At 39.5% G+C, this 14821-nt stretch overlaps 1 protein-coding gene across 2 annotated transcripts in view; it reads left to right on the top strand.

Annotated features, from left to right (window-relative positions):
- LOC126354430 (histone deacetylase HDAC1) overlaps positions 1-5703 on the top strand; it is a 129448-nt gene extending 123745 nt beyond the window's left edge. Inside the window, exon 10 of one of the 2 annotated variants that reach the window (XM_050004079.1) lies at positions 4685-5703. In XM_050004079.1, the coding sequence (XP_049860036.1) occupies positions 4685-4689 (5 nt within the window). In that variant the 3' untranslated portion in view covers positions 4690-5703. Of the gene's footprint in view, positions 1-4510 lie in introns of both variants that reach the window. The other variant, XM_050004078.1, reaches the window with a different exon arrangement.
- The last annotated feature ends 9118 nt before the right edge of the window (positions 5704-14821 follow it).

The following is a 14821-nucleotide window of genomic DNA, read 5'->3' as shown; positions in this document are numbered from 1 at the left end:
TAATTTGTAAAAGGTTTACCATTTGCGTGCTAAAATATAACAAAGCTTTTGTGATTGCATTGTTTTACACTTACAGATGTTGTGTACAGTGTACTTATTTGATGAAAAGCACTCCTTTGTGTATTATAAGACAGAGGTTTGATTTTCATGAAGTCAGTACGATGTATAGAGCATATACAAGTGTAAAACTAAGTAATCAAAAAAACTGTTATATTTTAGGACATAAAAGTAAAACTTGTAAGGAAATCAATGCTACCATTTGACAATGGACTAAGGCCTGGAACAAGTAAGGGTACAATAAAATTATTTAAGAAACTTGTGGCTAGTTGCTGTATTTCCTACTAGTGTAATATATAGGGATTGTTCACAAAGTAAGGTCTGATTTCTTGTAAAACATGTACGATCACAGACTTTTTCAAAAAACTGACTTTATTTACGTTCTTTAATGTTTCACTATTTTTATACATAGTTTCCACATTTTTTTATTTTTTTATTTTTTTAAGCATTTGTGGTAAAGTTCTATAAGCATTTGTGTCTCTAAGTCATAGGCAATTGCTTCTTGTATACATAACCTGTCTTTAACTTCTTATTTCACCTCATCATCTTTTGCAAAGCATTTGATGCTGAGAAACTCCAGGGAATGTCACTTGGCACCATGTTTGGTCTGTACAATGGGTGGGCAGTCTGTTCCCATCCAAAAGATTTTGGGTGTGCATGGCAGAAGGGGTCTGCTGTTGACGTCAGAAGACTACATCGTGAATTCTGTGTTGCACATTGAAGTTCAGTCAGGAGAGTGTAGTAAGTGGCTGCATTTATTGTTGTCCCTGGCTTCATAAATTCGACTAACCAGACTCCATGTCTATCGCAACACACAGTTGCCATAACCTTGCATGTTCAGGTTGTCTGATTTGCCTTAATTTTGACTGGTGATGTTACGTGACACCATTCTACTTACTGACTTTTAGATTCTGGGGTCATGTGAGAAACTCACGTCTCATCCCCTGTGATACTGTTCTTTAAAAATTGATCACCCTCCTTATGCTATCATTCCAAGATCTCAAGAGCACATGCCATTAGAGCCATTTTATGTTTCTCATTAAGAAGCCTGGGATCCCACTATGCATACAATTTGCGAAATTGCAATTTTTAAGAGATGGTTTTGTTGAAAGTTGTTCTACCCACATTTGAAAATTTCAGTGATAAAGTTGAAATTGTGAATCACCAGCCTTCACAAGTATTTTCTTCCATGGCTTTGACCATATGTTCTGAATTCGCTGATGGTTGTCCTGACCATAATGCATCTTGGACATTTTCTGTCTTTGCTTGAAAGTTCTCACCCACTTACACAGTTCTCTGTCATGCATTGATTTGGGGCCACACACCCTACTTATCTGTCATTGAATTTCTACTGCCACAACATTCCTTGCCACCAAAAACTAAATCACTAAGTGTGATGATGAAGAGATTAAGGGCTAGGGAAAAGGAAAGAAAGAGGAAGCTACCTGGTACAACCTTGCACAGAGCATAATTGAGAATCGTGAAAGAAGGTTGTGTATGTGGAAGAGACATGGAGACAACGGAACGTTTCAGATTAATCATATAAAGGTTAAACAAAGGTTTTGGAATTAGATTTTAAACTTTAAGATATTACCAGTGGCAGGTGTGGATTCTGACCATAATTTATTGGCTATGAATTGTAAAATCGAAGAAATAGCAAAAAGGTAGGAAAGTAAGTACATGGGATAAGATGAAAGAGCCAGCGGTTGAGAGTTTCAAAGGGAGCATTAGGCAATGATTGACCAAAAAAAAAGGGGGAAAGAAATACAGTAGATGATGAATGGATAGCTTTGAGAGATGTAATAGTGGAGGTAGCAGAGGATTAAATAGGTAAAAAGACAAGGCCTGTTAGAAACAGCTGTATAAACATCAAGAGCTCAGATGGAAAACCAGTACTAAATACAGAAGGGAAATCTGAAAGGTGGAAGGAGTATATAGAGGTACAAGGCAATATTATAAAAAGGGTAGAGGTCATAGATGAAAATGGGACGGGAGAAGTGATACTGTGAGAAGAATTTGACAGAACACTGAAAGATCTGAGTTGAAAACGTGCCCTGGGAGGAAGCAACATTCCCATAGAAATACTTATACCTTTTGGAACGCCAGTCACAAAACTATTCCACTTGGCATGCAAGATGTGCGAAGCAGATGAAATACCCTCACACTTAAAGAAGAATGTAATAATTTAATTCCCAAGAAAGCAGGTGCTGACGGGTACGAATTTTACTGAAGAATGAGTTTAATAAATTCAAAATACTAACACAAGTTCTTTATGGGAGAGTGAAAAAAAAAAAAAACTGGTTGAACCTGATGTCGGGGAAGATCAGTTTGAATTCTGGAGAAATGTAGGAACACACAAGGTGATACTGAACCTACGACTTATCTTAGAAGATCGGTTAAGGAAAAGCAAAGCTACATGTAAAGGATCTGTAGACTTGGAGAAAGCTTTTGACAACATTGACTGGAATACAGTCTTAGAAATCCTGAGGGTAGCAGGCTATATATAATTGTACAGATAACAGATGGCAATTATGAAGAGTCAAGGCGTGCGGAAGGGAAGCAAGCACTGTTTGAGAAGGGAGTGAGACAGGATTGTAGCCTTTCCCAGAAATTATTCAGTCTGTAGATTGAGCAAGCAGTAAAGGAAACCAAATAATATTTGGAGAAGAAATTAAAATTCAGGGAAATGACATTGTAATTCTATCAGAGACAACAAAGTATTTGAAAGAGCAATTGAAAGGAATGGACAATGCCTTGAAAGGGGGATACAAAATGAATGTGAGCAAAAAGATTGTAATGGAATGTAGGCAGTTCAAATCAGGTGATTTGGAGGGAATTAGATTAGGAAACAAGACATCAAAAGTAGTAGATGAATTTTGCTTGTTGGGCAATAAAATAACAGTTGATGGCCGAAGCAGAGAGGACTGGCATGAGAAGAAGAAAAGTATCTGAAGAAGAGAAATTTGTCAGCATCAGATGTATTCTCTGAAGTTATTTTCTGGGATTGCAGCCTTGTAAGAAAGTGAAACATTGATGATAAACAGTTCAAAGAAGAGAGAAAAGAAGCTTCTGATACATAGTGTTGCTGAACAGATGAGGAGTCACTGAATATAATTCAGAATAAAAGAAATTTTATGGCACAACCTGACTAAAAGAAGGTATGAGTTGGTAGGTCACATTCTGAAACATCAAGGGATCACCAGTTTAGTATTGGAGAGAAGTGTGGGTGGTAAAAATTGTAGAGGGAGACCAAGAGGTGAATACACTAAGCAGATGAAAAAGGATTTAGGTTTCAGTAGTCACTTGGAGATGAGGAGGCTTGCACAAGATAGAGTAGCATGGGGAGCTGCATCATACCAGTCTTTGGACTGAAGACCACAACAGGGATGTTTCCTTTATGGGCAAGCAGTTGTTGCAGCAAAGTTGGATTATGACTGTTTTGAAAGTAGCTCTGCCTCTGAGGTGCTGGTGGCAGGACCAGGATAGATGGTGAAGGGCCGAATTCGACAGGTCATGCACATATGTATTTCACAATATACAATCCATTAGGCAAGGAGTAGAAGGCAAGTGTGGTTCGTATATTGGACCAACATGTTGTTTGAGTGAGCATTGTAATACTTTACAAGAGATAGAAATGACTGCAGGAAGTATATTTTTCTTATCATGGCACAACTGATTTAGTTGTTCTAGTACAAGGTGGTGGTGTGTAATTGATGTACAGTTATCCCTCTCCCCATCTACCCCTGTTTGTTTCATCTCCTGCATCCTTTCCACTCATCTGAGCTGAGGCCACAACTCGGTGCAAACATAACATTGGCAAAGAGCCTAAGTGTGTGTGTGTGTGTGTGTGTGTGTGTGTGTGTGTGTGTGTGTGTGTGTGTAGGGGGAGGGGGATTTGTTGTGTTGTGTTGTGTTGTGTTAATTACTAAGTAAATATCTGAGCTATGATGACACTTGGTATTTTTTACACATCTGTTTCTTCTGCTCAGAGGACCTGTGTACAATAGTTTGCTTTCTTCATATCGTCGATAGCCAGGAGCCTGCTTCCTGAATGTGAAACTAAAATTTTGAGATTTATAGACTTTAATCATACCATAAAGAAAAGACTTTTAAGGTGTTGCATAAATGTACAAATAATGCGGATGTATTCAGAAGTTAGAGTAATAGCATGTTTTGCCATCATAGTAACAATGACTATACACATAATTCAGTTGTAGCATTTGAAGTTGTTTTGCTAGATAAAACCTACATACAAACTTTAACATTCTTTCTCTGTTACTTCTGCAATAATATATTCTATAAAGGAAAGCTAGTTTAACTTTTACTGATAATCTGAAAGTGTTCTGAATTTTTGACGTATTTTTTGTAGCAGCACCTTCTTCTACAGCTAGCTTTATGTATGTGACAGTGCTGTTTTTATTGTAGGTTCATTTGTTTTATTTTTTAATTATAGGTGAAGTGGAGAAGGATGACAAATCTGGAATTACAGATGACTTAAAGAAAGAGTCAAACCTGAATCCATGATAATTTGTGATAAAACTATAATGAAATGTAGCTTTCATAATTATGTACTAAATCATAATGTACAAAGTTGTACATTAATTTAATCAACCTTTCTCTAACACAGTTTAAACAAGAATATCATCAGGCGATTTGCTACAGTTGTGTGCACTTTGCATTATTTGAAGTGAATGGTGTTGTGTGGTGACATTTGAAATCCAGGATGCATGAAGATCATTTTCATCATTTCATAAGACTTTTATTGCACTGATTCATTTTCTTTGTTGTGTGTTCTGTCAGCAATATCCTTCATGGAGGACTATTTTGTACATTTTTGATGTGATTGTTTTTTAAAGACAGTTGCCAAAATGAAATATGCTATAGAAAAGAACTTTAAATGTACTTTTCATTGCCTACACAATAAAACTTCTCATTTGACTTCCCAGTGCTCTCATAAGAAGTTGATTATGAATGCAAATCAATTTCAGTATGTCACTATCTTCCCATAAATTTTTGCAACTTATTTGAATTTTGAATTAGGCTTATTTTTTGATACGACAAATCTGTTTTGACTATGGTAATTCATATTAAGAATTTTTTAAGTGTGGATTAGACAGTACTCTGAAAAATGTCTTATTTTAAATAGCTTTTGTGTGAAAACTGGTAGAAATAAATTTTTATTGAGGATTTTATATCTTCACATTATTTTAAGGTCAGGATGATATATTTGCTCTGGTGTCATTTTTGTTTTCTTGTATTTGTTTCTCGTCGTGAAAGACATGGAACTGGGATCCAGTGTTTGGAAGTAATAGATCTTGCATTTATTTTTGTTTGATACATTGTGATCCAACTTAAGCTAATAGATATTTTTGATAAAAAGATGTAAATATTTGCTTCTGTAGTTGGTGTCTGATTCACACAGATTTTTGTCTTTTCTATCTGTTGAATAAACTGTAATACAGACTGCCATTTTAAGTGGTTTTGGAACAATCCAAGTTGTTTTGGAACCACTTTTTTTGTCTGTTTGACTGACTTTGTAAGTAGGAATATGAATGTACAGTTCAGATGAAGTTTTAACCATAAATTATCTTACTTATTTATATAAACTTAGAATAGATATAAATAAATTGTTTTATCAGATTCATACTCCACTTGTCATGTTTATTTTACCTTTTCCATTAATTTTGTCAGAACAGTGTTACATAAAGTATGAACAACCACAATTAAGCAGGTTAACAGCAACTAAATGATTTCTTTTGGAGTATGGACGATGCCTTTGGGCTGATATGTATTTGATACCAGTTGCTTATGTTTATACGGATCTAAGTTCAAGGTAAGTGTTCGGAAAATGACCTAATAATGCTCACAAATTATTTATGATCAAGTATTCACCAAATATGGTTTATGAAGAACTGCACAAACCGTGTAAGTAGTCCAGCCTCCTCTGTATAAAGAAATGAAATGTATATAAAACAGAAAGAAACTTCCACATGGGAAAAATATATTAAAAACAAAGATTCCAAGACTTACCAAGTGGGAAAGCGCCGGCAGACAGGCACATGAACAAAACACACAAACACACACACAGAATTCGAGCTTTCGCAACTGGCAGTTGCTTCGTCAGGAAGGAAGGAAGGAGAGGGAAAAATGAAAGGGTGTGGGTTTTAAGGGAGAGGGTAAGGAGTCATTCCAATCCCGGGAGCGGAAAGACTTCCCTTAGGGGAAAAAAAGGACAGGTGTACACTCGCGCACACACACACACACACACACACACACACACACACACACACACACATATCCATCCGCACATACACGGATGGATATGTGTGTGTGTGTGTGTGTGTGCGAGTGTACACCTGTCCTTTTTTTCCCCTAAGGGAAGTCTTTCCGCTCCCGGGATTGGAATGACTCCTTACCCTCTCCCTTAAAACCCACACCCTTTCATTTTTCCCTCTCCTTCCTTCCTTCCTGACGAAGCAACTGCCAGTTGCGAAAGCTCGAATTCTGTGTGTGTGTTTGTGTGTTTTGTTCATGTGCCTGTCTGCCGGCGCTTTCCCGCTTGGTAAGTCTTGGAATCTTTGTTTTTAATATATGAAATGAAATGTATATTATACAACAGTCTGTCATGTGAATTTTCTATGGTACATTAGCACAATAATTTCATTAAACTCTTCCATCTATTCTTTCACTTGGTGTGTTGTTGTTTTAGAATATCTCCTTTTCATCTTCTTGTGGATAGTGGCTATTGGATATGTCAGATATGTCTGTCTAGTTCATAAAATTAAGAATGTTTTGTAGTGCATTGACTTGCGCCCCCCTCCCCCCCTCCTACTTTCATTTCAAGCATGATAAATGCAGTTAACTAGGAAAACACAAATATGAGATCCAAGTTTCTGGGTATACAGCTGATTTGTCATTTTCTGTTTACATGACATTTTGACAACCTTTCTGACAGAGCTCAGGTGTCACACACAACTTCCACTGCTAGCTGTTTGTACTCCAACTACTGTCAAACACAGTTTGGTTGGAGTCGAAACAGCAAGCAACAAAATTTTTGATCAACATCTGATGAAGAGAACTAGGGAGGTTGTTGAAATATTGTTAAAGACAAAATTCCAGCATTGCTGAAATCACAGCTACATGTAAACTTTCAGTTTCATCAAGAACACCCGTAGGACTCCACAAAAAAATTTCTATACATTCTTGCTTTTTACAGCTTCGGGAATGTTTAAAATGTTATTAGCTGTATAAAAGCAGGAAATAGGAAACAAAGTTAAAATAATTCAGTTGTCTATACACTACAGATCAGAGAGAAAATAAGCTGCAAGGAAGTGCACATGCTGAGACAAAGGGAAAATGTAGAACAAAGGTGTAACAGAATGTAAAAAATAAAACATTTTAAGTTGGTCAGTGGATTTCAGAAGGGCACAACAACTGGTGCTAATGCATTCACCAACCATGTTCTAACAGGTGGTTAGATAGCGTAAATTATGATGATGTCAGAGACATTACTCTTTAAGATATTGAAGATATAGCGCTCCATCTTAGCTGAAACGAAACGAGTATCGGCTTTTTCTCTACATGAAAGCCATGCCATACTGTTTGTTACAGTGGATTAATTAATTATTAAATGTATTGAGCCCAGGGAAAAATATAAATACGTAAGGTTTCCCATGATGTTCTTTTGAAAGTTATGAGCAGCATATCCTTCATAAAGAAGGCAGAGGGGCTAACATAAGTTTGTAGTGCAAGCTTTTGTCAGAATACTTCTATGGTAAACCTCAGAGGTTTTCAATGGACTGATTGGTGCAACCTGAACTTTGTCTTGAAATGGATCTAAGTTCTTGAGTTGGATTACATCTACCTCTAAATTCATACCCTGCAAGCCACTATGTGATACATGGCAGAGGGTACCCTGTATCAGTATCAGTCATTTCCTTTCCTGTAACTCTTCAGGCTTTTCTGGTGATCTAATGACATCTTGGGTTGTCGGGTGTTCTGCCTGATATCAGTGTCATTCTTGCGTGATATTTCGGTAACGTAGATTGTAACCTTCATCAGGTGTGACCTGAGACTGCTCCCCGAGTGGATCTGGTCCAGTATTTATGTCTGTGGCTTTCCCCCTCCACCGGCAGTTGCAGGCCCCTCTGTGGTCTGCGCCCGCTTGCACTCAAGAAGCCCCTGGAAGACAACAGTATTGTAGTGCTGCCGGCAGACAAAGGGAGTTCTAAAGTCATTCTGCAGCGGGTGGATTAAGATGAGAAAATATGCCAACTTCTGAGGCACCCTCCATATAGAACCTTGGAGTGTGACCCTACTGACAAGCTGGACAAGAAGACCAGGGCTCTTCTGAATGAGATGGGGATGCCCAATAAGATCATCAGACAACTACAGGCAAAAATGCCAGTACCACCTAGACTATATGGTTTGCCTAAAATACACAAGGAGGACTTGCCCCTATGTCCAATTGTCAGTAATATTGGTGCACCTAGATATGCAACAGCCAAGTACTTGAATGATTTGCTGCCTCCTTGTGTAGGGAAATGTGTTCACCGAATCTGAAACTCAGAAGACTTCCTACAATGCCTCAATCAACTGCACATCACCGACTCAAGACATCATTGTTAGTCTTGATGTGAAATCACTGTTCACTAGGGTCCCACTGAAAGATTCACTAGAATTGATTGCCAAAAAATTTGACATGCTCTGTTGGACCTGTTCAGGCATATACTGAAATCCACATATTTCCTGTATGGGAATCAATATTAAGAGCAAAGTGAAGATGTAGCTATGGGCAGCCCACTGTCTCCTGTGGTTGCCAACATGTTTATGCAGAGTTTTGAGGAGAGGGCTTTAGAGACAGCCAGATATAAACCTACTTGTTCCTTCAGGTATATGGATGACACCATATCAGACCTCATGGGAAGGGCAGGCACAGTGAGTTCCTTGAACGTCTTAACTCCTGCTACACAAATATAAAGTTCACCATAGAACTGGAGAAGAATGCCCAGCTGTCGTTTCTGGATTTACTGGTGAAAAGGAAAGCAGATGGATCAATTGGCCACAGTGTGTATCGAAGCTCCACACACACTGATTTTTACTTGCAGGCCAGCAGCTGTCACCACCCTGCGCAGGAGGATGGGGTTCTTAAGACATTGGTCCAGCACGTATCCTGTCAGACCAAGAGAGTTTACCAATGGAAATAGAGCATCTTAAAACAGTGTTCTGCAAAAACGGATATACTACCAAACTAATTGAGATGGCACTCCAACCAGTCACTACACCACAGGTTCCAGAAGCAGAGCGAGATGAAGCAAAGGTGGAATATCTGATCTATGTTGGTTTTATTTCTGCCAGAATCAGTAGGATCCCCCGTAAACACGACATCAAGTGTGTTTTATGTCCATCCAGCAAGATTGGGGGACTGGTGGGAAATGTTAAACATGACCTGGCATTATGGAAACCAGGCATTTACAAAATAACTTGTCAATGTGGCATGTCCTACAATGGCCAGACAACAAGAACAGTGGATATCAGGTGCAAGGAACATCGAAGGCACACCCTATTAAGACAGGTGATACTGGCTAGAACTAGATCATGCCATGAATTGTGATGAAACCCAGATTTTTGGACAGTGTTATAAGGGAATCGACACAGATAAAAGTAACTGACTATCTCATGAACTGTGACGTGGGTACCAGCTAATCAGAGCATGGGATCCTGCTCTGCAATTGTTGAAGAGGCAACGGGGACAGGTGCAGCACTCCATGAATAGATGAACTGAAGGCGTGGATATAGAAAACGATTCCCAGTTAGAGTGCCAGGCTCTCTGGACCAAAGATGGAACGTCCGGGAGTGCGTCTGACAGGTACGGACCGCAGAGGGAACACCCAGAACCCCAGCGGACCGAAAACGGAACGGCGACATTCCAGAAGAACACAGCGAGCGGAAGAGGACTGCAGGGAGAACACACAGCAACCCAGACAGAACTCCAAATGCATCAGGAGCAGGTCTGGTGTGCACAGACTGCAGAGGGAACACCTGCAACTGCCATAGAGGGCATAGCTACAGACATAAATACTGGACCAGGTCCACTCGGGGAGCAGTCTCAGGTCATACCTGATGAAGTTTCCAAGAACAACGCTGATATCCGACAGAACAACCAACAACCCAAGATGCCATTTTCTTTTTCTGTTCTGCTCACTAATAGAGTAAGGGAAAAGGACTGTCTATATGCCTCCATATAAGCCGTAATTTCTCTCTTCTTACCTTTGTGGTCCTTATGTGAAATGTATTTTAGTAGCAGTATATTGTTCTGCAGTCAGTTTCAAATGCCGGTTCCCTAAATTTTCTCATTAGTGTTCTGTGTAAAGAACAGTCGTCCCACCAGAGATTCCCATTTAATTTCATGAAGTATCTCTGTAACACTCAAGTATCAAAGGTATCAGCACACCTCTGAATTACTTCAATGCCTTTAATTTGATATGGTGGGGATCCCAAACACTTCAATGGTACTCAAGAATGGGCCCCACCATTGTTCTAGATTCACCCTCCTCTGTAGATAAACCACACTTTCCTATAATTCACCAGATAAACCGTAGTCAACCACTCATCTTCCATGCTACCAACCTGATGCACCTATTTATTTCATATCGCTTTGCACTGTTATACTTAGATATTTAATCGAAGTGACTGTGTCAAGATGCACCCTTCTAACGATATATTCAAACGTTATGGGGCTGTTTTTCCAACTCATCAGCATTAACTTACATTTTTCTACATGTTGAGCAAGTTGCCATTCATCACACCAACTAGAAATTTTGTCTCCATCATCTGGTATATACCTATAGTCACTCAAATGGTGACACCTTCCTATATCTGGAAACCTAGTCTGTATGCTCATATCTTCCGGAACAGTCTATAATGGGGCACATGTCAAACACTTTCCAGAAATCTTAGGAGTATGGGATCTGCCTTTTGCTCTTAATCTGTGGTTCATAGGAAATCATGTAAGAGAAGTGCAAGCTGAGCTTTGCTCAAACGATGCTTTTGAAATCAGTTCTTATTTGTGGACTGAAGCTTTTCTGCTCAAGTAAATTTATCATAAAATATGTTCAGAAATTTTGCAGCTAACCAAAGATAAGGACATGGGTCTTTAGTTCACTTCAGTGACGTTACGCACCATCAGCCTAAATAAGGTGTTTATGATCCGTATCCTCTGGGTGTGTTTAAACTTTAATAAAACTGTCTCATCAACATTGTTTGAACTTGAGTGTATTATAATTTTCTTTATTTCTGTTGAAGCCTTCTTAATGTTTCCATAATGCCATACAATGGAGGGATCATGTATCTGTTCTTTTGTTTACCACAGGACAGAAGAATGTAAAACATGCTATATTCACAGAACCAAGTTAAAATATGAAATTGCATGTGTTTTGGTGGAGATTCCACTTAAACTGCAAGAATCATAGTGGTGGTGTTGTTGTTTTTGTGGTCTTCAGTCCAGAGACTGGTTTGAAGCAGATCTCCATGCTACTCTATCCTGTGCAAGCTTCTTCATTTCAAAGTAACTACTGCACTGTACATCCTGATTGTGCTTAGTGTATTCATCTCTTGGTCTCCCTCTACGATTTTTACCCTCCCTGCTGCACTCCGGTACTAAATTGGTGATCCCTTGATGCCTCAGAACATGCCCTACCAACCGATCCCTTCTTCTAGACAAGTTGTGCCACAAACTCCTCTTCTCCCCAATTCTGTTCAGTACCTCTTCATTAGTTACATGATCCCATCTAATCTTCAACATTCTTCTGTAGCACCACGTTTCAAAAGTTTCTATTCTCATCTTGTTTAAACTATTTATCGTCCATGTTTCACATCCATACAAGGCTACACTTCATACAAATTAATTACATTCTCTGCCAGGGTTTTGATTACCTCTCATCAGGCCCTGAACTGAGAAATGTCCTGCTCACTACCCTTCCCACCCCTCCTACCGTGGTATTCTGCTGTCCACCGAACCTACACAATATAGTCGTCCATCCTTACACAACCCCTGCTCCCAATCTCTTACCTCATGGCTCATACCCCTGTAATAGACCTAGATGCAAGACCTGTCCCATACATCCTCCTACCACCACCTATTCCAGTCCAGTCACTAACATCACATATCCCATCAAAGGCAGGGCTACCTGTGAGACCAGTCATGTGATTTACAAGCTAAGCTGCAACCTCTGTGCTGCATTCTATTTAGGCATGACATCCAACAAGCTGTCTGTACGCGTAAACTTCTACCGACCAACTGTGTCCAAGAAACAAGTGGACCCCCCTGTTGCTGAACACGCTGCCAAACATGATATCCCTCATCTTAATGACTGCTTCACAGCCTGTGCAATATGGATCCTTCCCACCAACACCAGCTTTTCTGAATTGCGCAGGTGTCAACTTTCCATGCAATACATCCTACGTTCCCGTAACCCTCCTGGCCTCAACCTTAGTTAGTCACTGTCCTCACCCATCCAGCCCCCTCCCTGTTCCCATCCCAGCACTACACAGCTGTCATTTCACTGCCACACCAGTCTTTTAATTTCTTTTATTTCTCTCCTTTCTGCTACTTATCCCCTCCCCCCTCCGCACATTCTTTGCTGCCTTCCGTGTAAACTGCAACACTTGACTGTCCGCCACTCCCACCGTACTATCCCTCCCCCTCCCCGCCGCAGCCTTCTCCTTACCCCACCCAGTCCCCACTCACATCATGCACTGGTGCTGCTGTTTGCAGTGTGGTCTCAGCTCTCTGAGACTGCAGATGTGTGTGTACTCGATGTGAACAAATTTCTCTACTTCAGAAGCACTTTTTCTTGCCATTGCCAGTCTCCATTTTATATCCTCTCTACTTCACTTCAACCATCATAAGTTATTTTGCTCATCTGCTACTGTAAGTGTCTCATTTCCTAATCTAATGCCCTCAGCATCTCTTGATTTAGTTACACTACATTCCATTATCCTTGTTTTGCTTTTGTTGATGTTCGTCTTATAGCCTCCTTTCAAGACACTGTCCATTCAATTTAACTGCTCTTCCAGATTCTTTGCTGTCTCTGACAGAATTATAATATCATCGGCAAACCTCAAAGTTTTTATTTCTTCTCCATTGATTTTAATTCCTACTCCAAATTTTTCTTTTGTTTCCTTTACTTTGCTCAATATACAGATTGAATAACATTGGGGATAGGCTACAACCCTGTCTCACTCCGTTCCCAACCACTGCTTCCCTTTCATGGCACTAGACCCTTATGGCAGCCATCTGGTTTCTGTACAAAATGTAATTAGCCTTTCACTCCCTGTATTTCACCTTTTCCACCTTCAGAATTTGAAAGAGAGTATTCCAGTCAACATTGTCAAAAGCTTTCTCTAAGTCTACAAATGCTATCAATGTAAGTTTGCCTTTCCTTAATCTATCTTCTAAGATAAGTCGTAGGGACAGTATTGCCTCACATGTTCCAACATTTCTACAGAATCCAAACTGATCTTCCCCAATGTCAGCTGCTACCAGTTTTTCCATTCATCTGTAAAGAATTCGTGTTAGTATTTTGCATCTGTGACTTATTAAACTGATAGTTCGGTAAATTTCTTTGAGATTGGAATTATCATATTATTCTTGAAGTCTGAGGGTATTTCACCTGTCTCATACATCTTGCTCACCAGATGGTAGAGTTTTGTCAGGGATGGCTCTCCTAAGGCTATCAGTAGTGCTTTCAGAGCACTGTCAAATTCTTCATCTTCACCTATGTGCTCTTCCACTTCTATAATATTGTCCTCAAGTACATCGCCCTTGTATAGACCCTCTACATACTCCTTCCACCTTTCTGCTTTCCCTTCTTTGCTTAGAATTGGTTTCCCATCTGAACTCTTGATATTCATACAAGTGGTTCTCTTTTCTCCAAAAGTGTCTTAAATTTTCCTGTAGGCAGTATCCATCTTACCCCAAGTGATAGATGCCTCTACATTCTTACATTTGTCCTCTAGCTATCCCTGGTTAGCCATTTTGCACTTCCTGTCAATCTCATTTTTGAGGTCTTTGTGTTCCTTTGTCCCTACCTACTTGATCTTCCACTGCCTTCACTATTTCATTCCTAAAATCTACCCATTCTTCTTCTACAGTATTTCTTTCCTCCATTCCTGTCAATCGTTCCCTAATGTTCTCTCGGAAACTCTCTACAACCTCTGGTTCTGTCAGTTTATCCAAATCACATCTCCTTAAATTCCCACCTTTTTGCAGTTTCTTCAGTTTTAATCTACAGTTCATAACCAATAGATTGTGGTCAGAGTCCACATCTGCCCCTGGAAATGTCTTACAGTTCAAAATCTTGTTCCTAAATCTCTGTCTTATCATTACATAACCTGTCTGAAACTCTTAGTATCTCCAGGCTTCTGTGTGTACAACATTCTTTTCTGCTTCTTGAACCAAGTGTTAGCTCTGATTAAGTTATGCTCTGTGCAAAATTCTACCAGGCGGCTTCCTCTTTCATTTCTTACCCCCATTCCATATTCACCAACTACGTTTCCTTCTCTTCCTTTTCCTACTTTCCTTTACTTTCCCACAATAATGTGTTCACTATGCTGTTTGTAGTAGCTTACCCGCATTCCTTTTTTCTTTATTAAACCTGCTCCTGCATTACCCCTATTTGATTTTGTATTTATGACCATGTATTCACCTGACCAGTAGTCTTGTTCCTCCTGCCATCAAACTTCACTAGTTCCCACTATATCT

The sequence above is a fragment of the Schistocerca gregaria genome, chromosome 3 (genome assembly GCF_023897955.1).
Source record: "Schistocerca gregaria isolate iqSchGreg1 chromosome 3, iqSchGreg1.2, whole genome shotgun sequence".
In the NCBI taxonomy this organism is placed as follows: domain Eukaryota; kingdom Metazoa; phylum Arthropoda; class Insecta; order Orthoptera; family Acrididae; genus Schistocerca; species Schistocerca gregaria.
The sequence above is the reverse complement of the archived record's forward strand: the minus strand, read 5'-3'. Positions and strand labels throughout refer to the sequence as shown.